At 41.6% G+C, this 24,627-nt stretch overlaps 2 protein-coding genes across 4 annotated transcripts in view; both read right to left on the bottom strand.

The window, feature by feature from the left end:
- The window catches only part of rbbp6 (retinoblastoma binding protein 6), a 39,549-nt gene extending 36,455 nt beyond the window's left edge, over positions 1-3,094 (bottom strand). For all 3 annotated transcript variants that reach the window (XM_015945467.3, XM_015945468.3, XM_015945469.3), the window contains exon 1: positions 2,697-3,094. In XM_015945467.3, the coding sequence (XP_015800953.3) occupies positions 2,697-2,862 (166 nt within the window). In that variant the 5' untranslated portion in view covers positions 2,863-3,094. The remainder of the gene's footprint in view (positions 1-2,696) is intronic.
- A 6,567-nt stretch (positions 3,095-9,661) lies between these two features.
- Positions 9,662-24,627, bottom strand: part of cacng3b (calcium channel, voltage-dependent, gamma subunit 3b) — a 50,079-nt gene continuing 35,113 nt past the window's right edge. The window contains exon 4 of the mRNA XM_070542081.1: positions 9,662-21,423. Coding sequence (XP_070398182.1) covers positions 20,912-21,423 — 512 coding nt within the window. The 3' untranslated portion in view covers positions 9,662-20,911. The remainder of the gene's footprint in view (positions 21,424-24,627) is intronic.

Here is a 24,627-nt window from a genome sequence, read left to right as displayed (position 1 = left end):
TAACACTTTAACTGCTGAAATGTGTCCTCAGCTTTCATTAGTTATAGGAGTGATTCATCACTAAATCAAACACATCATTCTGGTGGTGGTGGGGCGGGGCCTGAGTAATATTTCATTAACCCTGGAAAGAGTGATTTTAGCACAGACTGGCACAAGAAAATGATTTAAAAACATGAATAAATTGCTTTTTATCCCTTTAATCTTGTGAGGCCTGCAGGGATTGGTTCTCCTTTTGTTTCTGAATGTCTTCAGCATGGGTCATGACGAGATGCTTCTAGAGACCTTTTTAGCTTGTTTGATCTCAGACGGGTTCTGTTGAAGGGATTTTTAAATTATGCAAGTCTGGTAGTAATCAGGCCGGGGTGTGGCTGGCCAATCCAAATAATCTGGTTCATTTGTTTCCTCAACAACCATTACTTTATCCATGTGGTTTGGATGAGTTTCCCTTAAAGACACATTCTGAAACATTTACAGCTTAAAATTATGTTTTTGAAAAGCTTTGGCAGCAAACTATCATCTATTTTCATTTTCGGAGCTGTGATAGTGTTATGGGGTCCCACGTCCGTTTACCGCACTACGGAAGTCTTGATTGTGTGTTGCTTTACGGTAGTATCATGCAGATCCACGATTTAGAGACTTGAGAAATGGCAGATCCACCAAAGAAAGCTAGAAATCCCTTATCAGAGGACTCTAGGAAAAGAAAGAGAATGCGATAGATGCTGGGGTATTTGATTCCGGGCCTGGAGGTCCGGTATCCAGGTCGTTTTAGTTTAAACTCCGTGTCAACACACCTGATTTCAATCAGCAGGTGATTAACAGGCTTCTGCAGAGCCTGAAGAGCTGTCGCACAAGTGAACCACTAAAACAAGCTGGATACCAGACCTCCAGGACTGGAATTGAATACCCCTGCAATAGAGCAAGAGCAAAGACCAGCTAGTATTGGAAGAAGAAGAAAACATGTTGTCTATAGCGCCTCTCAAGATAAAAATCATGTGGCGCTTCACAAAAACAAAAAAATTAAAATGTAATAAAGAATTTAGAGAATGATTAAAAATATGGTTAAAACGAGCAAAAATTTGGGCCGTCTTTTCCTCGCTGAAGAGCTCTTTTTGAAAGAACAGCATGTACTATGGAATCAGACCTAGCTGTGCTGCTAACGGATAGGTAAGTAAATTATTTCACCGGGATTATCGTGTTTGGTTGGTCATGAAGTTGTTATACAGTCCTGATAAAACTTTATTCAATGCTGAAATGCTGCTTGATGTGTTTGATTGGGCACAGGAGCTGGAAAACAGCCAGTAAACATGCCTCTTGTGCGCGACGGAGAGATTTGATTTTACGACAGTGACGTTACGCAGCAAGCCTTGAGAGGGCGTCAGAGAGCATATAACTGCAAAGCTCAGGAATTCATTGTTAAAGGGAACAAACTAGGCAAAACTCACTTTTTGCATCCTTTTGTGCTAGTGTGACTAAAACCCATCCACTGTCTCAGCGTTTGCTTTTAGAAACGATGCGCCTAAAACGAGCAGTTTCAAGAAAAACCCGTTTGTGATGTCACTCACAACCAGGGAAATTAGCACACCCAACCCTCCACCACCTCTACTATAAAACTGTCCTGAGTATCGGAGCTTCTCAGCTTATAGCAGCCTGAGCAGGAGATGGGTGGGCATGGCCAGCTCCAGCTTGTTTTCTAAAAAAGTGACAGAGAACAGAATCGGCTCATTCTGGAAGGTACTGAAAACGTCAGACATAAAACTGCTGAAATCTTTATGTGAGAGGGATTTTGTGTATAGAACTTCACGAACATGTTTTGTGTCGCCCACAGAACAAATATAAATTACGAACAAACAAAGTCATTTGTCCCTTTTAATGAGTGAAAGTCATTTGGAAACTTTACTTGTGGTTGCATGTGGTTTAGCACTGAGGTTTTTCGCTACAAAGGCTGTGTATAAAACTAAAGTCTTTTTTTTTCCTTTCCTTTGATGGTTTCCTAGATTTAGATCTAGGTGAATCAGTTAGAAATATACTAAACTGTGTTGCAATCTAGAGGACGAAAACAAAACCTGAGAATTCCAATTGTGAATTTGTTTTGAGCAAACTCATTACAGTTTCTGGGTGTACTCTGGCTCTATGTAAGCAGGGCGTCTCCTCCAGCACTGTTGGTGTTTTCTGAAGAAAGTCAGTTTAAGATGGATTAGAAAGGTAATCCACAGGATGCTGGCGGGGTCTGCGGAGATGTTTCACCAACAGATAATAATCAGTGTTGGTCTGAGAGTCTCTGCTTTGGACACGTGTTATTGTGCTGTGGTTGTCTTGTGTGTCAGCACCACACATCCTGACTCAGAGGCTTGTCGAGTTATCTTGATTTGTGTGTGTTTGGTTGCGTTTAACCTGTTGGGTCATGACGCCTCAGTCTCAGCTTCTCCCTTTGCTATTTTTAACCAACACCTCTGGCTGCAGAGCCCCGACTACTGATCCACCATCAGGCCGTGAATGAATGGTGTGAGTTCAGCAGGAACGCCACCCATTCATCCCACGTGCCCCCTTTTTGTCCTGGTTCGACTTTTCTGGAACCGAAAGGGGACTGGAGCGTCTCACCGCACACAGCTGTGACAGCTGGACCACGTGTTTCCTCCCTACACTAACTTTAACCTGAAGCAAAAACAAACTTATTATTGAGGACGAGTTTGTGTTACCTTCTTTGGTTTGTGCGTTTGTGATCTGGAGGTCGCAGTCCCCGGCTTTCAGCCTCTCTCTGCCCATGATCTGCCTCTTCAGGTCGGTGAGCGTGATGTGCGGGCCGTCAAACACCACCGTGTCGTAGCTGAGTTTGGAGGAGAACTTGTAATGAATGTGAGTCATGGTAGAATAAAGGGGAAAACGCGGAGCTAACGCCTGGTTCTGAGCTGTCAAGCAGCAGCGGGGCAGCGTTTAGCTGACGACAGCAGCCGGTAGAGGCGAGGAGCGTCGCTAACAAGCTACAGCTGGTCCGTTAATGCCCGAAAAAGCTACGTTCACAGGCTGACATTAGTCGGCCTGAGTCGGAACGGCAGCAGAGGCTCGACCCGGGGTCTGTTCGCTCACTTTCCGCTCTAATTTCAACTTTTATTCGCGGTTACGCCGCTTTAAATCCGAGGAGCTGGCTGACAGAAACCACCAGCTGTTTCCAAAAGCAATGGCTCGTCAGCACGGCGCGTTCACGAACGCACCGCGATGCATTCACGTTCCTTCCGCAAACTCGAACATAGCTCGTACCGAAATGTTTTTAGTTTTTTTGTCTTTGTTTTCTCAAGTAAAAAAAATGTATATGTCTGACACGGACTTTACAGCTATTTTGTAAATATTGGATTTTTTATATGATTTAATTATATTTATTGTTCTCACGTAATTCTAAGTAGACGAAACAATAAAACGGCTTTCATTAAATAACGTTTTCTACTAGTGACCTGTTTAAAGGGAACGTGTAATCTAGCTTTATTATATTTTGTTTGTCAAGTATTACAATTTAACCCGACAGTTTAATTCCGCATTTTCTATTAATCCAAAGGATAGCCTGTATGTAGGAGCTAATCTTAAATGTGAAATAGTTTGTTATGGAAAATGTTGAGTTACACATTAAACCCTTAAGGTAATTTTATTGAAAAAAACAAAACATCAATGAAGCAATAATTAATGAATAATGAAAATAAAAGTATCAAGTTAGCAGAAGTGTCAGGAGACATGCACAATGACTTGAGGCATCCGACCTGGAAAAAAATAACTTGAACATCTTTTGTAAAAAAAAAAACAAAAACAAAAACTTCTCTTAACCCTATGCTTAACATAGACTCAACCTTTTATGTTCACGCTTCACATAATCGTCAAAACTAATTTCACTGGCGCGAAGTCGTACTTTTTCCGAGGAATACCTAAAGGCAACACTTCTTCCATGCCATGCACCTGTTTTGACTCTGGCCAATGCAAGCGGGCCCGGTGAAATCAGGAAATTTGGGCTCCATAAAAAGGAAATATTAATTCTTAATCACGCAGCTATTTGCGTCGGAATTTCTCATTATTATTTATCACACATGGTTTCATTAAAATGGCAGCAAATGGCCCGCACTCAATAGAATTCTGTTAATGTGCGACTTAAACAGACCACTAGAGGTAGACAAACACCTTAAATCATTCGGAACTTTCAGCCTTTCAGATAATTTTTGGACTTAATTCTCCATAAAACCCCAACAAAATCTGTTTTAGGCAGTAACCTTGATTGAAATAAACGTTTGTATTAAAAATGTTAACAAAAAAACACATTATTTTCATTTTAATGTGTGTAATTAGCTTACAGCTCCAAATAAGCCCTAATTGGACCTAATGCATATAAAAAGAAATATTTGAATTTAAATGTCGGCCCCTCAAATATTAATGCCATTATGTAGGTTTTTACATGTGTCCGTGGTACACTGAAATATAAAACAAGCCAATTTTTTTTGTTCCAAATAATTTTTATCGACAAATACATAAAATCCTAACGGTAAAATTATGTCAAAAAGACAGACAGACTTCCTCTCTTGCTTCTTCGGTCAAAAACAGAAGAAGTCCAGTTGCCTTTTTAAAATATTACTGGGCTTAGAATGACCATATTCAGAATGAATGAGAATTTTCACCAACCCAAATGCCTGCAGTTCATGCAAAACAACCAAAACCCATCACTACCTGTAGTTCACCGTGGTCAGTCACACTTCTGGGCCAGATACTGACTGATAACAGCCCATAATCAATGCTTGAAGTGTGCTGATTAATCCTGGTTGTTGTACAAAGGAGCTGACTACAGAATTAACAGTGGTGGCCAGAAACAAATGGACGCTAGAAAAGCTAGTATTTGAGAAAAATAGCATTTCTTTTGTCACAATTAGGTTTCAGATCTTTATTTTGGGCAAACCAGTTTATTATTTTTCTTATTTACTAAATAAGGATTGAAAACTAGAAGCCGCATGGAGACCCATGCCTTTGTTTGCCCTGGGCCACCAAACTGCTAAATCCACCTCTGTTGACTCTGTAGTCTGTAAAATTCTACTGAATGATATTAAAGCAATTGATTAAATGTCTGGCATGTCATGGCCAAAAAATGAATAAAAATAACACACGCCCTCACCGTTATCAGTTACAAATATATTTTAACATTTGATTGTGATAATATATGTACACAATAATAAAATGCTGAATATTTCAATTACTATACTTGAAAAATACTTATTTTCAGAAAAGGCACTTGAGCCATTGCTCCACCCTCTTCTCAAAATTGCCACTCAGTGATGGATTGTGGGTAATATACTATTGCACCCTTGATGTACACATCGCTGAAATCCGCATCTTGAGAAGTGGACAAAAACGTGCAACTGAAGGATGCAAGGATGGACGTGCGAGTATTGCTACTAGGCCTGAAGCCCAGCTTTAATGTGGCTCACTTCCAGTTCCTGAAACAGGCGCACCGGAGCTTTTTTTCCACCAGAATACGACTTACAAGGCATTCCTTCAAGGCCACTGATTAAACGAGCGAACCATACCTTTGAGGGACACATAGAAATGTGAGGACATTAACACAGGTTTGGTGGAAGAAATCATAGAAATTCGTAAGAGAGAGAAGCTAACAGAAGAAACCTGCAAGACGATTGGCTGGATTTTTTTAAAGGAAGGAATAGAAATGACTCATGTGAAAAAACTACGCTGCACTCAACCCTTTTGCTTTCTGTCGGTCTCTCTCGCCTGCGCTGCTCTGAGGAGGGATTTGCCCTATCTTCCTTGGCTTAGTGCTCCATTGTGAAAGCAGTGGGTGGATGGAAAGATGCAGAAGGGGAGAGGATGAAAGGGCCAGCTGCTGCATTTAAACTGATGTTGCTTCTTATCGTGATATCAAGGAGGACATGTTCAGTGACTTAGCCATCAAAGAGCTGCTTCGAAACAATTACTTCCTCAGTTTTGTGAGCTTGTGAGTTTCTCCATCTTCTGGAATACATTATATTGAATGTTATCATTGGACAAAGAGGCACACCCTCATTGTTCTGAATAAATTACATCTTGCAGGAAGTCCCAGTCTAGATGTGATGCAAACAGAACTTAAAAAAACAAATTAATAAAAGTTTCACAAAGAGCAATTAAAAAAACTAGAGCAATATGAAAAAGAAACGGAAAGAATGAAATTAATAACTGTAGTTATTTAGATGAAAACCAGACTGGGCCCAGGAAGGTGCCTTAAGGAACTCCAAATGAAAAAAATTTGGATCACATAAAAGGCCATGTTATTAAAATACAGCTTACATCATTTTAAAGGTCTCATTTGCCCATTTTTTCTTTCAAAGGCAGGAGCAGGTTTATAGAGAAGCTTCAATCCATACAAAATTAAAGTTATTCAAAGTCTGTTAGAGAGAAGAAAAACATCGGTCTGATTCACAGATGTCTTGGCTGCAAATCTGACGAGGAGACACATATTCCTATTTAAAGAGGTCTTTAGCAGGAATGAATGGGCCGACACGTCTGTATCAGCATGGAGGAGAGAGTGGCAGAACACGACAGGATTATTTCCTGATATTAGGACATCTCACCTCTGATTGGCTAACAGCAAAGCAACTCTACAACAGACTCGGCTTGCTCTGCAACTTTAACGTCCGCACATTTAAATTTACATTTCTCTGGTCTATCTGAACTGAACTCTGGTCAAGTATTTAAATATCTGGGTGTTTGGCTGGAGCCTAATCTCTCTTTCAAAACTCATATCCAAACTATTGTAAACAAGATACATTTTAACTTGAAAACTTTATATTGTTCAATCAACTGCTTTGACTTTAATGTAAGAAAGCTGGTTGTCACTCAGCATTGGTTTCCTTTATTAGATTATGCTGATATAATTTACCAGAACTCCACTGCATCCTGTCTTCACATGATTGATATTATTTATAATAGTTTATGTCATTTTGTCCTGCATTGTCTATTTCGAACTCACCACTGCCATATGTATAATCTTCTGTCCTGGCTTACACCTGAAGCTAGGGGGAAGTTTCACTGGTTGTTGTTTATTTTTAAGTGTGTTTATTTTAATTTTCCTTCATACTTAACTACCTTACTACCATTTAGTTCTCATTACCACATTTGCAGAATGCATCATGTTTCATTCGTCATCCCTTTCTCTAAATCGGAGTCAGGAATGCTGGCCTTTTCTGTCAAAGCACCAAGAGAGTGGAAAAATTTGCCTGTTTTCCTAAGAATCATCACTGCAATTTGTCAGTTTAAAATCTCTTTGTATGAATATTTAATACCCACCTGTAATTGTTTTTGATTTAGATTTTCCACTTTTATCTTTCTTTTGTGTTTATCTTTTTATTTATTATTTGTATTTTCATTATTATTAATATATATATATATATATATATATATATATATATATATAATTATTATTATTATTTGTATTATTACTATTGTGGTTTCAGTGTGTGTCCTGAAGCATTCACACACACACACACACACACACACACACACACACACACACACACACACACACACACACACACACACACACACACACACACACACACACACACACACACACACACACACACACACACACACACATTCTTGTCCTTGTAACCTCCCAAACACACACACACACTCTGTCTCACACATGATCCACTCCCATTCCTTCCTCATCTCTTTGTATAAATAAACTCTGTGACCAGATGTTCGGGGCATTTGCCCTGCGCACCTGCCACAAATCATGATTTGGTTGTATGTCTGTCTTATTGCTTCTTGTCCCTCTCTCGCTAGCTGCAGGAAATGGGTTTATTGATAAACATGTTGATAAAATCCCTGACATAATTTGGTCCTTCGAGAGCCGGGGTCATGTCACCTCGCGGCTCCAAGAACCGATGCCGGAGGACTGTCGACAACCCAAATGTCCTCAAGCACTGAGTTTTGCTGGGGGGTCATTGGGGGGTCTTGACGTCGCTAGGAGGAATGCGGATCAACAAACTCAAGCCCTGAAGTGGAGAGATTTGGTGACACAAGTTTGTTTTTTATAATTTTGTCTTGTGGTACCGAGAGAAAATCCTAGGTGACCAGGAGTTAAACTGGTTGGTTCGACAGAAGGGACTTGTTAAATGGATTCCTGGAGTCCTGTTTTGGTATGGTTCAGAGAGAAAGATAAACAGATTCTGGAAATGCTGTATTGGTTGGTTTTTTGAGCGTTTTTGCTGAAATATAAACACAACACTGGTGTGATAAAGAGATGAATGAATAGACCGGTGTGATATTTAAGAGGTAAAATTTGTTTTTGAGCATTTAGCCTTGAATAGAAACCCAACTCTAGTTATTGGTTGTTGTTTGTCTTAGATGTCTGCTTTAACTGTTGTTCGAATGACTGAGAGAGTGTCAGGACTTGCTTATTCTTGTAGAAAGAAGGATATTGCAACTTATTTGCACACGTCTCAAGTTGGGGTTCAGACTTTTAAACTGGTTGGCTTATAAGTGAGTCCCGCTGTGTTTAGACACACAGTTGGAGGGCGGATTCGTAAGCCTAAATCTGACTTCATGCCGAAGAAAAGACAGTGTGGTATCTATATGGGGGAATAAGAACTCACTAAATACCTTTTGAGTGAATATTGTACATTGATGGAAATGTGGAAGTGATCTGAAGATTATCATAGGATTGATGGAAAACGGGATTTTGATAACCGCCGACGTGTCACAAATGTATTATGCTTACGAGGAAGCACAGAGGGGTGGAGAGAAAGAAAAGGGTTGAAGACGTGAAACAGAGAGAGAGAGCACAGCTAGGCTCAATAAAACCCAAACAACAGCTTCTGTGCTCTGAGCTAATTAAGTCTTATTAATGCTGCAAAGCACTATGGGATTTGTAGTATTTTTTTGGCAAAGGAGTCAGCAGGCCAGTTGGTACCATTTGATATATGAGCTCGCGGGCCTCATACTGTGGACCAGATTTGGACCGAGGGATTGAGTTTGACAGCTTTGCATTAAAGAATGTCAAACGCCACAAACGTTTGGGCGATGGTGGCACAGGAGTTAAGTGCTCGCCCCGTAATCGGAAGGTTGCAGGTTTGAGCCCAGCTCAGTCTGTCGCTGTCGTTGTGTCCTTGGGCAAGACACTTAACCCACGTTGCCTGCTGGTGGTGGTCGGAGGGATCGTGGCGCCAGTGCTCGGCAGCCTCGCCTCTGTCAGTGCGCCCCAGGGCAGCTGTGGCTACATCGTAGCTCATCCCCTCCAGCGTCTGAATGTGTGTGTGAATGGGTGAATGACTGGTTGTGTTGTAAAGCGCCTTGAGGGGTTCCAGGACTCTAGAAGGCGCTGAATCAAATACAGGCCATTTCAAATTTGACTCATTATTTACTTAACACATGCATTTAATTTTCATATCGAGTTGTTGAAAAAGTAGCATGAGATACGTTTAGAGCTGACTATATGTTTCTAACGCACCATTAGAATTGTTAGCTAAACGTTAGCCTCTAGCGGAGTAAGACAAAAAGGTGCTGTGCTTCTTAAAGTAGCTTTCCGGAGTTTTCCCTTTTCAGAAATTAAGTATGATTTTTCACAAAGCTTGGCTCAGAGCAGATGCTGTTTTTTTTTTCAGCTCTTCCTCACCCGTCACAAAAAAAAAACACTCTTGACAGACAAGTTGAAAAGGGGTTTCTTTATTTTCTAATGATCATACTGTATATAATTATCTTCATATAGATATTCATATTTATATCATGTAAGTAAAAGTGTGCTTTTATCCACAGCATGTGTCCATGTCAGACTGCTGTTAGTTGGAGGTTTACATTAGAAAGAATACAGTGAAACTGGCTGGCAGCTGCATGTGTGTGTGTGTGTGTGTGTGTGTGTGTGTGTGTGTGTGTGTGCAGTCAGTGTGGACAAAGACAGATGTGAGTGCCAGCATGTTTCTGCATGCATGTGTGTGTGCGTGTTCATAGAGAGAGAGCTATTTATTTGATGATAGGGCTCAGAGGTATGGTGCAGGATAAAACAAATAATAGTAAAAAAAAAAATAAATAAAAAAATCAGTCCGAACATTTATCCGCCACCCATCGCACTTTCAGTTGCACATTTCAAACATTTCCACCTGCTTCTGGAGGGATTTAAAAAATCGCTACACAAGGATCCAGCTGTAAATTTGACTCGCAGCTTTCATTTTTCACTTTCATCACCGCGGTGGAGAAACAATACCCTGGTGTTTCTCCTAAAGACACTTTAGGATAATGACTGTTTGCTATTATTTTAAATCCTCATTTTCATCTGAATGGTTTCATCTTCACGACAACCGCTACGGTACACGCCAAACAGCCTGCTCGGGGGGGAAAACACCGCTCACCGAGCTAATGCTACAAATTCAAAATGAATCCTTTGCTTTGTTTTCTGTTATTTTGTGTTTTTCTTGTATTTCTGAATGAATAGAAACAATAAACTAATGCAAGTATCACTGACCATTCCCCTGAGTTTGCTCTGGCGTTGGTTTTCTAACAGTCCTCAGGTCAGTTTCAAACGGACAAGGTCGAGTTACAGTCATTTGCCACAGACTTACTAAAAGTTAAAAATAGGTTTCAACTGGACATTTGGACAGCAGCTACTTCCTGTAAAGTACCAAGAACTCCCCTGAACAACAGGTCTGAAACCCACATCTCTCTGGGCTATGCACTATGGTTGTGTGACTCTCTAGGAAACACGATTGGAGCTCCAGTGATACACGAACAAGGCCCTGCAACTCCTGCAAGAAAATTGAGAACCCTCCTGAGCATTTTCAGACATTTTCCAAACTTTGCATTTGCATTTTGTCCCTAAAGCTTTCATCCCAGTGAGATCTTGGATTTACAGAGTGGTGCACATTGAAAAAGCCAACCAAAGATTTTCTGCAGTATTCACAGATGACCAAGCTGGTGGTTATTTAACCCTCCCACTGTCCTAATGGGTGACCCCGCAAGGAAAGTTGACCATTGAGCAGGGTTGATGGTGTGTCCCTTGGGTCCACGTGGCAGTGGTGAGGAGTGAGCACCACCTCACCCCTGCCACGTGGACCTTAAGGCATAAACCATCAATCCTGCTCAATGGTCAACTTTTCTCGCAGGGGTCACCCATTAGGACGGTGGGAGGGTTAAAACCGTGGTTACACAACACTGCTGTCACACTAGTCTTAGAAGTGGTGCAAACATGTTTCCCCTTTTCAAACTAAAAACCATTAAAGACAATATACTACACGTTTTGGGCATTTATACGGAAGTCCTGAAAGGCAACAGAAAAAAACAAGGCTTAAAGTTCTCATTCAATATTTTTTTAACATATTGTAGCGGGCCAGGGCTGTTCGGGGTTTGTTCTGTTATTGTAGTTATGTGTTTGTTGTCATGTTGCTATGGTGACAGGTGACGCGCTCTCTCGGCGACTGTTTTTCCGGTGAGAGCGCGCCTTTTTTTGTTGTTGTTGCTGTGTCCGCGCTGAGGTAGGTAGATTAAACGGGTGCTCCCAAAGAAACCTCTGTCTCCTCCGTGACTGAGCTTGCTACATTGGTGTCAGAAGTGGGATACTCACCCTCGCCGTAATGGAGAGAGACATTCGGAGGCTGGAGCAAGCTACTGAGGAAAAACAGTCGCAGAGAGAGCGCGTCACCCGTCACCATAGCAACATGACAACAAACACATAACTGCAATAACAGAACAAACCCCGAACAGCCCTGGCCCGCTACAATATTTACTGAGGTGTCTAGTATAAAGAAATGCATTCTGAGTCAATCTGTGGGAAAAAGGTTCCTGGTGCTCCTGTTTCAGGAAGTAGAAGTTAGCCGGAGGAGAGGGGAGCAGGAAAACAGCTGCCTTATTCATGATACAAACATCTGACCTCTGATTGGCTGACTACAACACGACTCTTCCCCTGACTCCATTTGCTTTGCATCCTTGATGTTTTATCTCCGCAAATAACAAAAGCCTGAAGGAGTTCGTCCGTGTGGTGGAGTTGCTAATGTTAACGGTTAGCTTCTACTAGCCGAGATGTGCTCGAGATGATGCTAAGCCAACAATAGCCTTTCCCATCATGAGCCAGGATGGGTGAGTCCATGAATATTAAGTGACAGTGTGATGTAGATCTGAATGTTCCCCCATCTATTTTCTATCAGTGGCTAATGCAGGAAATAGAGGTAGAAGACTATTTTCACGTTTAGCCTGCATGTGAAACTCAGGAGCCTTTTAGAAAACAATGCCGCCAATTTGCTGCAATGCAAAGCTAGCATCAGGGATCCTTAGGTGGTTTATATACGTGGTCATACTGTTGTGGTAATGTGGCGCAATCGTGTCCTTTTTACAAAAGATTACGCGATGGCGGCATAAAGAGGGCATGGGGGCGGTCTCTGTGCTGTCACAAACGTAGATTTAGCTTGGACATAACTTGCTTTTTATTGCAATCGAAGCGGCACTCACAACATTTTTTTTTACCAAGCTGCTTCTAAAGTTGTCCTCCACAGTCGCTCTGCAGTCTCGGTGTGATCTGACCTCCAGCTCTAACGGAGAGAAGCTCCCGGAGCTCCACGTCGCTCCGGTTTATCACCTCAGCTGGTTCTGTTTACAAAAATGAAACTTGTGCCCATTTTTACTTTCATTTTCCAAATAGTTTCCAGCCGGAGCTCGGCAGTAACTCCCCACGTGATCATGACACCACCCTCTGTTGCCCTAAGGCGTAATGTGCATTTACAAGTCCGGTGTTGTGGTTACATTACCAAGCGTGGCGGCACAAATGCTGCATAGTTCCCCCAATGCCATGCCGCCGCGGCACACTCACTAGACACATTGTGGTGGCAGTAATATGCTGAAATGCCGGCATGTTGCTTCTAAAAAGGGCTAGAGTGAACTATCATATTTGAAAAATAACAAGTATAAACGGTTTATCAGAGAACCTACTCTTTAAACCTTTTTTTCTTGCATTAGGAAGCTCAGCCCAAAAACCTTAGCTGCGTTTAGTTTGTTCCACATCCCAAGTGTGTTTAAAACTGTGAATAAATCATATTAAATAAATTAGAAGGTCCTAATTGTAACCTTCTGCTTGCCTTTCAGGGCTTCCGTACTTTTCAACGCTTTTCAGAATCATATCGAAATGCCTGTAGGTAGCCGGTACAGAACAACCTCCACAGGTATTGTGAGACCACAGCGGTGAAGGGTGCTGCATTAAAATATCTACTTGCATACATCCCAAACACATCTTCAAAGCAGTAAAAACTTATTAGAAGGACGTAAGAATCTGGATCTTTTAAAGTCAAAACTCTGTGATTTAACTGAGACGCGACCTTTAGCACGTGGTGTTGCTACAGCTTACAGGCTGAATGTAAGTGATGCACGGCGAAACTCTCCACGCTTGCTCAAACATCCCACCATTCTCAGCTTTTCACGCACTGTCGGCCAGCCGTGGCAGCCTCACATAACGCTGGTGAATGCTGGAAACAGCAGGGTCTGAGGCAAAACTGAAATCCTACTCCAGGTCAACATCTATTCTGCTGAAAGGCTAAAGGACGACACAGAAGAGATACAAGTGCACCAGGGCCAGAATAACTGAATGTTGGCTACTGATTTATAGATTTTGTTTAGGAACATGAAATTAAGGGTTTGTGTGTCCTAAATGTATAGTTCTCTTTCTTGCTCCATCAGGTTGCATGTACTTGCCACAAAAAAGCATCACAAGCACAAAAGCTTCAAAGACAAAACAACATGAAGTCAGATCGGACCAGCAGGCTGCAGATCTGAAGTCAGTCAGATCCGGGGAAGAGGAAACTCATCAGCTAGCTCATACGGCTGAAACGACTGAGGAACGATGGGGGCAGTTAGCTCTGAAACGGATCCCAGTCCTACGAGATTGATTCATGGGAATGCAAAGGAGGTTGTCCTGAAAGCCCCATGGCTGATCTGGGAGCTGTCTGAAGGCAGGATAGGCAGGCACTAGGTGCATGGGCGAGGAGAGGCTAACTGTACACACACACACACACACACACACACACACACACACACACACACACACACACACACACACACACACACACACACACACACACACACACACACACATGCAGGCACATTAATCCACCTGTAAGCTCTCCTCACATTGTAACCATATCTGTGTTTATGTGTGTGTTTGTGTGTGTGTGTGTGTGTAAAATGAGTGCAATATGTAAAGAAAGTCTTTGTCTCAGAACCAATCAGATACATTTCAGTTCTTCTGCTCGTCCATGTACGGTTAGCTGGTTCAGTTTTCGCAAAGTCCCACCTGGATTGACAAACAGTGACACACCAGGAACAGTTTTTTTGTTTGTTTTTCTCCCAAAAAATAAAACAATAAACATGACACAGTGATTTTTTTATAGAATAGGACACACACCCTTTCTGCACTGCAACAGCGAGAGTCGCCTCGTGTATCTGAGCGTGCACGTAGGTGTGCGTCGTTTGTGTATCGAGTGCTTTTGTTGCTATACTGCTGAGGACGAGCGTTCCACATAAAGCATGCTGGAGAACCAGCGCTCTGTTTATTCTCAAACAACAAAATTCTACCTAACTTCAATGTAAGTGTTTATTCTTATAATGGATAAATAATGAGGGCATGACGGGATTAAAATTGAAAAACGTCAACAGTATTACAAGAATAAAATCAAAATGAAGCCAAATGTATTTGATGCATTTATTGCTATGGCTGTAAAAGCAGGTTCTGGGTGTGTTTTTGCTGAACAAACTATAAATAACAAAGCACTTGATGGTTTTAAAGGTGCGGTACTTAGATTAGTTTTGTACGAAGGTAACTGCAGAAGCTACCCTCGATCCTTCCCAATATCAAACATACCCCTAGAAACACCTTATACTTTTAAATGCAGGTTTTTTTTATTTATTACCACTCTGGTAAAACTCAGGAATAATCATAAAATGCTTAGTTTGTATATTTTATTCAGGAAAACACCAAGAACCCTCAGGAAAATAGTAGTGAAGCAAATGCCATCGGCTTCAGGAGCACAAGGAGTTTGAAAAAGCCAACTTTAGTATTTAGCATGTAAAATATCATGATGATTTGGGGTCTGTTTCCACTATTGGGACTTCTGGGTAATTTTACTAGATCTTTGTGGCATGAGCGTGTCTCGGTTTCAGCGGGCTGACCAAGTAGGACCATTTTCTGGGCCATTTTTCAGGAAACAAAAAAGTACCTTCATTGGGGTATTGACAACAAAAGGTTTGGTTGTCTCATGTTGATTGGTCGTAACTCAGTAGGAAATGACATCAGCAGACGTCACCAAATAACCGGTATTTGTAAGTTTGGAACAGTTGCTGATGATAATGGAAAGAAAAGAAAATTAGCGGCGACTTTAAAATTGCTATTTTTGAACCCGCAACGCCCAAAAACAGCTGAGAGGACCAAGCCCTCGTATCTCCCGGTCACTTTTCTCCCTCCCAGGAATTTCCCAAACCTCCAACAATGGAAACACGGATTTTGTTCAGAAATTTGAACCTTTTGACTTGATTCTAAACCTTCAATTTCAACGTGGCACTAATGCACCTTACTAATAAAACAATAATCATATTTTAATTACATAATAGGAATAAAATTGCATCCTTCAACAGATTGCAGAAAACATATCCAATAGAGCACGTTTTAGAGGAAAGTACTAATCTTGTTAAAGAGGTAGAGGCCTCAGAAATGTTATAATCAACATAACTAACTTAATGGCTTCATAGGGTTCAAAATGATCAGCTAATCATTAATTTACTCTATTAGACATTATAATCTGACTTTTAGTCCTGTTAAAGACAATATTTTGGATATTAGCGGCAGTAATAAAAAACTGTCCTCAGAAGTATAGGAACATGTACATTGGACTGAATGTGTGTGTGTGTGTGTGTGTGTGTGTGTGTGTGTGTGTGTGTGTGTGTGTGTGTGTGTGTGTGTGTGTGTGTGTGTGTGTGTGTGTGTGTGTGTGTGTGTGTGTGTGTGTGTGTGTGTGTGTGTGTGTGTGCTGCAGTGCTGTGTGTCCCGCTGGCAAACAGAGTCTCTGGCACCATTGAGGTGAGGTTAGTGTCCATAAAAGAGTGTCCACGTTATCAGAGACTTCCCGTATGGTCAAAAAAACACAACCTCACAGCCACATTAAATTAGAAAAGGAGACTAGAATAATATATTAGAAAGACTACAACTCCTGCTTCCCAACTCCGCCCACTGTCATCGATGCCCCGCCCAGAAATGAATAAATATTAATAAGTATAATATGTGACAGAGTTCATCATCCTCTGCACACTGGCACCTTTAGGATACTATTTTATACTAATACAATTATTTGTTGATATCAGAGTATCAAAGCAGTATGGTGGTTGGAAGAGACATGGTCTCAAAGAACACCCTGTGCTCCGTGAGGGGGGTAAACATCGATTCAGCGTCCTTACAGAGCTACAGAGGTCAGGGTGCTGTTTGAGACCCGGTTAGTGATACAGTGAATGTGAGCACTGGATGTGAATGAACATGGATGGTTTGAATGGTCAAAGCTGACATGGCTCATGGATGGCAGTACTAAACCTGGCGCCAAGCAGACTCAAAGGATCCAAGGGGCCCTTCGTAGAGCCGAGCTACATCTACTAGAGCTGAATCAGCAACCTATACAGAGAAGAGTACATATAGTAGTAGATTTATGACCTAAAGCTAACCTGGACACAGTGATTCACAGGAAACATTTGGAGTAATATTTGGTACTGTTTAAGAGCAATTACTTAGATAATATTATGCGCTTGCATCTTTAGCAACTCAAATGATAAGTGGTTATTCTACCTTTGCGTGAAGTGATGGTTTAGGTCTTTAGAAGTGGAGTTCTGCAGAAAATAACTGCTGTGGGCCATTATGTGAATGACCAGTTTAGAAAAATAGAGATCCCACCTTTATTCCACCTGAAATAACACAATTTCACATGGCTCTTGTGACCTTTTCCAAAAGCAGTTATTGACAGTATTGCAGTCCTGAATGGTCGAGTCCTGCACTTAACAATTCTGTGGTTTGCATAGGAACACTAGTGGGAGCTCACTACCTGCTTTACGGCAATAGCTGTTCACATTAGCACTGCTGGTTGCTAATATAAAGGCTAGCAGTAAGCTTTTTCAGTTTGCTGTTCATCAATAAAAAGCTCAAGAAGAATGATTTAACTTTTTTTGCTGCCATCAAGGCAAAACCTAGAAGTAAAAGTAAGAGAGATGTCTTTGGAGTCAAAGTAAAGAGCTAAAACCAGAGTGAACATCGGTGTGGCCTACACAAGTTTTAGGGACCTGAAGAAGGCTACAACATCACGGACTGATGGTGACCTAGCTTTGTTGCTACTTGACTTGTAAGTAATAATATTTTTGTCCAACAGTGTGGATCTTGTTACTTCATGGCTTAGTATTAGTTGGCACATGTTAGTGTTAGCTCTTGTTAGCACTAGCTACCAACAATTGCAATTCCACTTTTAACCACTAGGAGGCAGAAGTGAGAAATGTTTTTAGGGTTGCTTTAAAGATTGAATATGGAACATTTTAAATAAAAAGCTATATTTAAAAAATACATCCACAGGGCGTTTAGAGGTGCGCAGAATGAATGCACAGTTTCTCCTCAAAGCTATATTTAAAAAATAGTCACATCTTTATTTAGACTGGCACAACACTGGTTTTATATTTACATCTACCAGCAAATAGGGGGCACTGTTGCGGTAAAAAGTCCGCTAGGCAAGGCGATGCTGGGACTGTGTAAAATTGGCGGAGTCGTTAAGTAAAACTGCTGATTCTGAAGCCAGAAGATGTTCTAACGATAAATACTGTTGTAAAATAAACGTATTAGTAGTAATTAGTTCTTACCCTGTATGATTCAATACTGGACATGGTGCTGGCTGGTCACTTCACGTATCAGCAGTGAGGAACCAACACCCTGACGGCTGCATAGTGTTCTGTTGTTGCACTACCACCTCTAAACACTAGTTGTCACTATAGTGTAAATGTTCCATATTCAGACTTTAAAGGAGGTATAGTTGAAATTGTGACAACGTAAAATAAACAAGAATCAACAAACGAAAGAATATGTGCGGCTCCAAATGTTTTGGGTGTTTTTATCTCTATTTTTATTCTCTCAGAGGATTCATCTGGTAGATTATGCAAATTAGATAACAGTATCAATTAGTGACCTTTTGCTAATCATTGTAATATGAAATTTACAGCACTATAAGACTATTTAAAATATCATATCCAACCACAGTATATTTAAAAAATTTAGACTAAATTGTGTGCTATTAGCTTGTGAGTTCTCAATTTCTCCAAACTAAGGTTGTTCACAGAGCCATCTACAACAGGTAAGGTACAGTTTTAGAAACCCACTTCTAAAGCTAAAGCTAACCGAAACAGAAGTTAGGTGGAAGCGTACGGCCTTCTATTTCCATCCACCTCCGGTTCTCTTCTGCTTGTTAAATAATTGGTAAGCTGTTCAGCTGATTTTAAAACACTTGCTTCTGTGCAAATGCACTTCCCTTTCTCTAAGATTACACCCTTAAAACAACCTTTCTGCAGTGCTGAGCATAAAAAGCCCTTGTGTGCTCCTGTCCTTTAAAAATTAAAAGCCCTTGTTCTTAGAAAAGCCCCCCCCCCCCCACCCCCTCACACAAACACACAGACCATGACGGCAGTTGGGTTTGCAGTTAGCTTGCAAAATGCATGTTCACGAGCAACTTTTTTTAGCGTTTGTCCCTTTATGTTCCCTTTATGGCATAAAAACAGGAGATTTTAAAAAGGAAATTTGTAAAATGAGCATTGATTGTGGCTGAGGTCAGAACATTTTTTTAATCATGGTTGGGTTAAGAGGTTTTTTTCTTTTGAATTAATACAAAACAGTGCAATAATGGCTCAGGGAGATATCTAACAACAATGTACGGTCTTTTCTGTCTTTCATTTTTATTCACAGTTGCTTAAGTAAAGTTTGGGAAAAGGTGCGGGGAATATTTTCCTTCTGCTCAGTGTTCTCCCTTTCCTGTTCCTCATTTCTGTGTTTTATGGCTTCGCGTTATTTCACTTTAGACAAAAACTCTTGCTTTGCTTAAAAAGTCATCAGATGTGTTTTTCTGCGGCGCCACTTGCTGGATTTATTTTAAAACATGTTGGCCATCCCTGCTGTCATGAAAATCCAAGACGGAATAGAAACGGTGGAAAATCCAGAGGGAGCAAAAGCTCTGCAGTCATGTTAAACCGCTCGATTAAGTCTCTCAGTGGCACAGACATTTATATATTTATATCAACAATTTTTTTTTAATTCACTGTAAAATTTTCAGGGTTAAATGCTGTCACTGACTCGTTTCTGTTAGAACATTTCGTGCAAGAATCTGTCGGAACGACAACCGTGTTTCCCCAAAAAGTCTCGTAAAACGAAAAAAACAACACAATTCGTTGATTCTGAGGAACATTTATGCTCTTGATTGAAAGTATTACTAAGACTTTATTTTTTAGAGTTTACTAGTTTTTGTGGAAACCGGGCTGTAGTTTAACGTGTGGAGAAGTGACCTGTACAGATGTGGCTTATGTTGTATTCGTGTATTTGTAGATGCATACATCAGGTGCTACGGTTTGGGTAAATGTCGTGGAAATATCACTAGCGGTGCAATGGATTTCCTCCACTTTCTCTCCAGCTAGCTGTTCTTACGCCTTTTGTTTGTGTTTATTTGTGCAGCTGAATTTCTTTTTTTGTCAACATTATATTACAATGATCTAAAAGACTTTCACCAAGAGGTAGCAGGCAGACACGAAAAGTCCATCTCTGGTCAGTTAAATGAATTTTTGGCACTGCCTTCAAGTATATTCACAGCTCAGCGGTCTTCTCTCCAAACCACCTCCCCGAAAAAACTGTCCCATGAGCGACACCGACGGAAGACAGGACCTAAACCTTGTAGCGTCCTCTGAAGAGGAGGAACGACGGGGTGGGAGGATGTGCGAAGGTGTGCAGAGGGTGCCGGTGAGGTGATTTATGGGGATACACACAAGGAAGCATGGAAGGCAAAAGGTGTTTTGTGAAATCAAACGGACAGATCACCTCGATTGTTAGGTAAAAAATAAATAAATACATAAAAAATTGGCAGAGAACACAGTTGTGAGGAAGCACCAATGGATCAAACATTATCGTCTAAAAAGAGCTTCGTTAGTTTTGTTGGAGTTTCCCCTCAGCTGATCTGGAGTCAGTGGACTAAACTCTTAAAAGCCAACACCCGGTTGGACACGACCAGGATGGAGATGAATACAGTTTCAGTTCAGAAAGTTATTTTTCCCAAAATGAACTAAATCAATATGAAAACAGTATAGAAAATAAGAATTAATGGCACACATCATTGGTTTATTCTCTAAAACTAGCTGAACTGAAACAAATAACGTTCTCTGGAAAGTTAGAGAGCCAACGTGAAGCTCTGAATCTTCCTGGTTTTGATCTGGCTCCACTGGTCTCAAAGACAATTACCGCTACGTTTGTTATCTCTTTTCGTCTTCTCCTAAAACTCACTTCACTTTCATTTTTTAAGGAGAAGTTGCCCCAAACCAGAAACCACTTACGACACTGGCCCAATCTTCTTCTTACGATTCATCAGCACAAAGAACACAGACTGTGTGTGCTGCCATCTATGAGGAGATATGTGGTTAAGTGGAGTTGGGAACAACTTCTCCAGCAAAACCAACCCTGCTACACACCAAGAAACTCTCAAAGGGCAAAGGATTCACAGTTCAAAGGCTAAATGTTCACAGTTCACAGTCATAGTTAATCCCCCCAACCCAAACCCGCCCCACCAACCCTTCATGTTCCCCATGTTTGCGTTCAATCCTGCTGGACGTCTACTCCTGTTTGATCCTCTGACTGGGTGATATCTACAGCCAGATCCTCTCAGACGGGTGTGGTCCTGCGGTTGGGGTCCTTGCTGTAATCTTTAGTGAGTGTGCTGCTCTGGAGGAACTCCCTCTCTGAGTTGAGCAGCCCACCTAGGCCAGCAACTGCTTTGGTACCAGCATTGCCAGCTTCCCGCGGGTTCAGCGTGTACATGGGCATCTCCGAGGCGGCGGGCCCTGTGTAGCCGCCTTTCCCCAACGGTGACGCTTCGCGGCTGGGAGCCTCAGAGGAGCGCACACTGGAGCGGCGTCGGAATCGGTAGCGGTAGGAGGGGATGCGGCTGAAGGCGGACTTCTTTATCAGCTCGGTACGAGACTTGGCCCTCAGCTTACGATGCTTCTCGATGAACATGTGAACGGCCAACACACCCACCATTTCAGCCATGATGAAGGAGAGGGCGCCAAAGTAGAAGGACCAGCCGTAGGAGTAGGACTTCTTACTGTCACTTTGACCTGGGTCACCAGAGTTGGCTGAGATGTAAACTATTATTCCGATGATGTTACTGAGGCCTGGAAGAGACAAAAAAAAAAAATGGCAAAGAGTCAACAGCCTACTGAGGTTACACAACAGTGCTTTTCGTTTTTAACATGCACAGCTCAGTACATAAAATTAGCATATTCGTGCTAACCATGCTAATTTCTAGCAAACACACAAAAACAACTATGAGGGTGACATACATACATCAGAGGAATCACATACTGATTCCTAGCCCTAGCACAATAGGGAGCCTAAGTCACATCCGGACCACGGGTCCCTGGAAGAACGAAAAAATGAATCTTCTTCCGGCTCTTGGAGAGGACAGATGCTTTTTTCTCCTCTCCCTCCCTCCTTATCCCAAGGCTCTTTGTCCTGTCTGTGCACGGTGCTTTTTGCATTTTGTCTGGAAACTAGAAATTATTAAAAATGGATCTGGTCAGTTGGTCTCTCAACGTGATTGACACAATTTTTTTCAAAGATGAGAACGGGAGAAGGGGCTCCCGGATGCCCCTCTGGGACAGAGCCAGCTGGGTATATCATGGACTCCTGGAAACAGTGGAACCTGATATGCCTCTCTCAACTGTCTGTAGAGGATTCTGAAGATGTTTGGATATTCGTCGTTTTGGTGTCGGGATTCCTGCTGTTTGGCCTGAGCGGTTACCCGGCATGCCGAAAAATTAATGAGCTTTCGAGGAATATTGGCTCAATCCCGGAGCTCAGGGATGGAATGCATTGTGCCGTGAACGCACAAACTCATATAATTGTCGAGATGAGTCGAAAGCTTGGAACTTTGGCTGGGATTTAGGCTCTGGCACAAAAGGTGGATACCATCAAGGAGAGAGTGGACAGATCAGCACGGATTGGGATAGATTAACGCCATTATTAGATCTAGAGGGGTTGAAGACCAACAGAACACTAAGGCAGAGAGGAAATTATCTCTGTCTGTCCCCAAAACAATCCTTATCTGAATCTGGTGCCCTTGGAGCCTGTGAGGCTGAAGTGAAAACTCCCCCCTCAGAAGAAATGTGGAATGCTGTCGTCACTATGGTAACTCTTTCTCCCTATCCCAGCCTGGGCGGGACTGTGACCGGTGAAGGCCATGGAACCGTATCTGGGAGTCACTTTACTCTATAACCTATTATCTCCCTCCCCTGTCCAAACGGAGGTGATGAGCGTTGCCCCATGCAGCTGCACGCACTGAAGTGAGGAGAGTCCCAACACTATCTCCCCACCTAATGGACACTTATGTTATGTAATGTCTGAAGTCTGTGTGCACATCTGTCTGAGGTGTTTTTTGCATGGCAAAGCTACCCTCTCTGTGGAGGGTAACTCTGAAGTGCCTTTTTTCCCTCCCCGTGACTCTATCCTCATATAAACCCTCTTGATCTATTACGGTAGCACGACTCGGGTTGCAAATGACCACAGTCACCAATTCTTGTCATGTGTCTATGTATGTATGTCTGATCTCAGAAGTGTGTGTACTGAAACTCTAATTTCCCTCTGGGATTAATAAAGTATTTTTGAATTGAAGTCAACGGGGCTAAAAACGCTATTTTCTAATTCCGCTTGTTTTGTGCCATGGATTTCACATATGATGCCCGTGAATTTAAAGACACATTTTGATACCAAGAACGCGCTTATTTTCGAACAGGGGCAAACGCTATTTTAGGTTTTGCGTGAAAACAAGTCCAGGACTACAAATACGCTTCACGAAAGTGACGTCATCGAACCAGACACGGAAAAAACTGAGGGAAAAGCGCTGTAAGTTCAGCAAACTTTCCACAGGAGGAAAGAACCACCACAAATCTGGTCATTTGGTAAGTAGCAGCTATGTTAGGGGAGAGGAGATTATGTGGTAACGTCACGTATGCGACGTGCCGATTTCTAGTTTGTAGTTATGCTAATCATGAACTTTTACAAGCTGATGAATCTTAAAGTACGTGACTGGCGTGGTCGAAACACCACTCATTACTTTTCGTTTAAATTGCAGCACAACATATGTGTGATCCAGGACATAAGGCAAAGCAGATTAGAACATAGCGTTCTTAGCCCCGTTGACTTGCATTCATTTTTTTGTTCTTCCGGGGGCCCATGATGCGGAAGTGACTTAGACTCTCACTTCTCCTGTAAGAGGGACCGCCTCTCTCTCTCTCTCTCACACACACACACACACACACACACACACACACACACACACACACACACACACACACACACACACACACACACACACACACACACACACACACACACACACACACACACACACACACACACACACACACACACACACACACACACACACACACACACACACACAGAGTAACATATCAAAAGTAAATGCTACTATTGAGGTATAAAGCAGCTAAATAAAAATGACTAAAGAATGATCTTCTATCTAATAAAACTATAAATAAGACTATAGTACTCACTTATTCCCAAATAATAAATCCTTTGAAGAAATGAATTTTATAATGTGGTGCCAATTTTGATCAACAATTGCCTTTCTTATAGAGAAAAAAAACACCAACTAGTGGCCAGATGTGTCACAGCCTACCTTTTAGCACGGTCTTAAGTTGTTCATTCAAACCTTCTACTTCTTCATTCTATTTTAGCTTTTCCCTTCAAGGGTTGCAACAGCGAATCATCTTTCTCCATGTAGCCAAACAAACTGGTGTACCCTAACCCTCTAAAACTATCAGAATACAAAGTTCATTTGCTTTTTAAGTTAGACCCAGAGAAAAACAATCTTTAAGTGCACATTTCTATGACAACCTGACAAACGTGTCAAACGAGACTCTTTCCTTATAGATAATTTCATATCAACCATTTGAGAATAAAACTTCCAACACTGTTGGATTTCTAAATGGAGACAATTAGTGATCTGTAATTAGTCAGAATCAGCCACTAATTATTATGAATAATATTTAATTTACCCTCACTGAGACGAAACTTAGTGAGACAATACACATTCAGCTAAATGCCAATTACATTCCTTTGTGTGGGTTAGGGCTACAGGCACTAGTGTGTGTTTATACTGTAAATATTAGTATTCACATGACTGTGTGTGTGTGTGTCTGAGTCCACAGCCACAGTGTATTTTCTCGTTGATTCAGCTTTTGTGTTTCCTCACGCAGGCTTGTGTGTGTGTGTGTGTGTGTGTGTGTGTGTGTGTGTGATGCACGTTCTGCATAAAGCAAAGCCACAGTGCAGCTTCCCTCATATGTCCTCAAAAA

The sequence above is a fragment of the Nothobranchius furzeri genome, chromosome 12 (genome assembly GCF_043380555.1).
Source record: "Nothobranchius furzeri strain GRZ-AD chromosome 12, NfurGRZ-RIMD1, whole genome shotgun sequence".
Taxonomy (NCBI): domain Eukaryota; kingdom Metazoa; phylum Chordata; class Actinopteri; order Cyprinodontiformes; family Nothobranchiidae; genus Nothobranchius; species Nothobranchius furzeri.
Note: the sequence above shows the minus strand (reverse complement) of the source record. Positions and strands in the feature narration are given on the sequence as shown.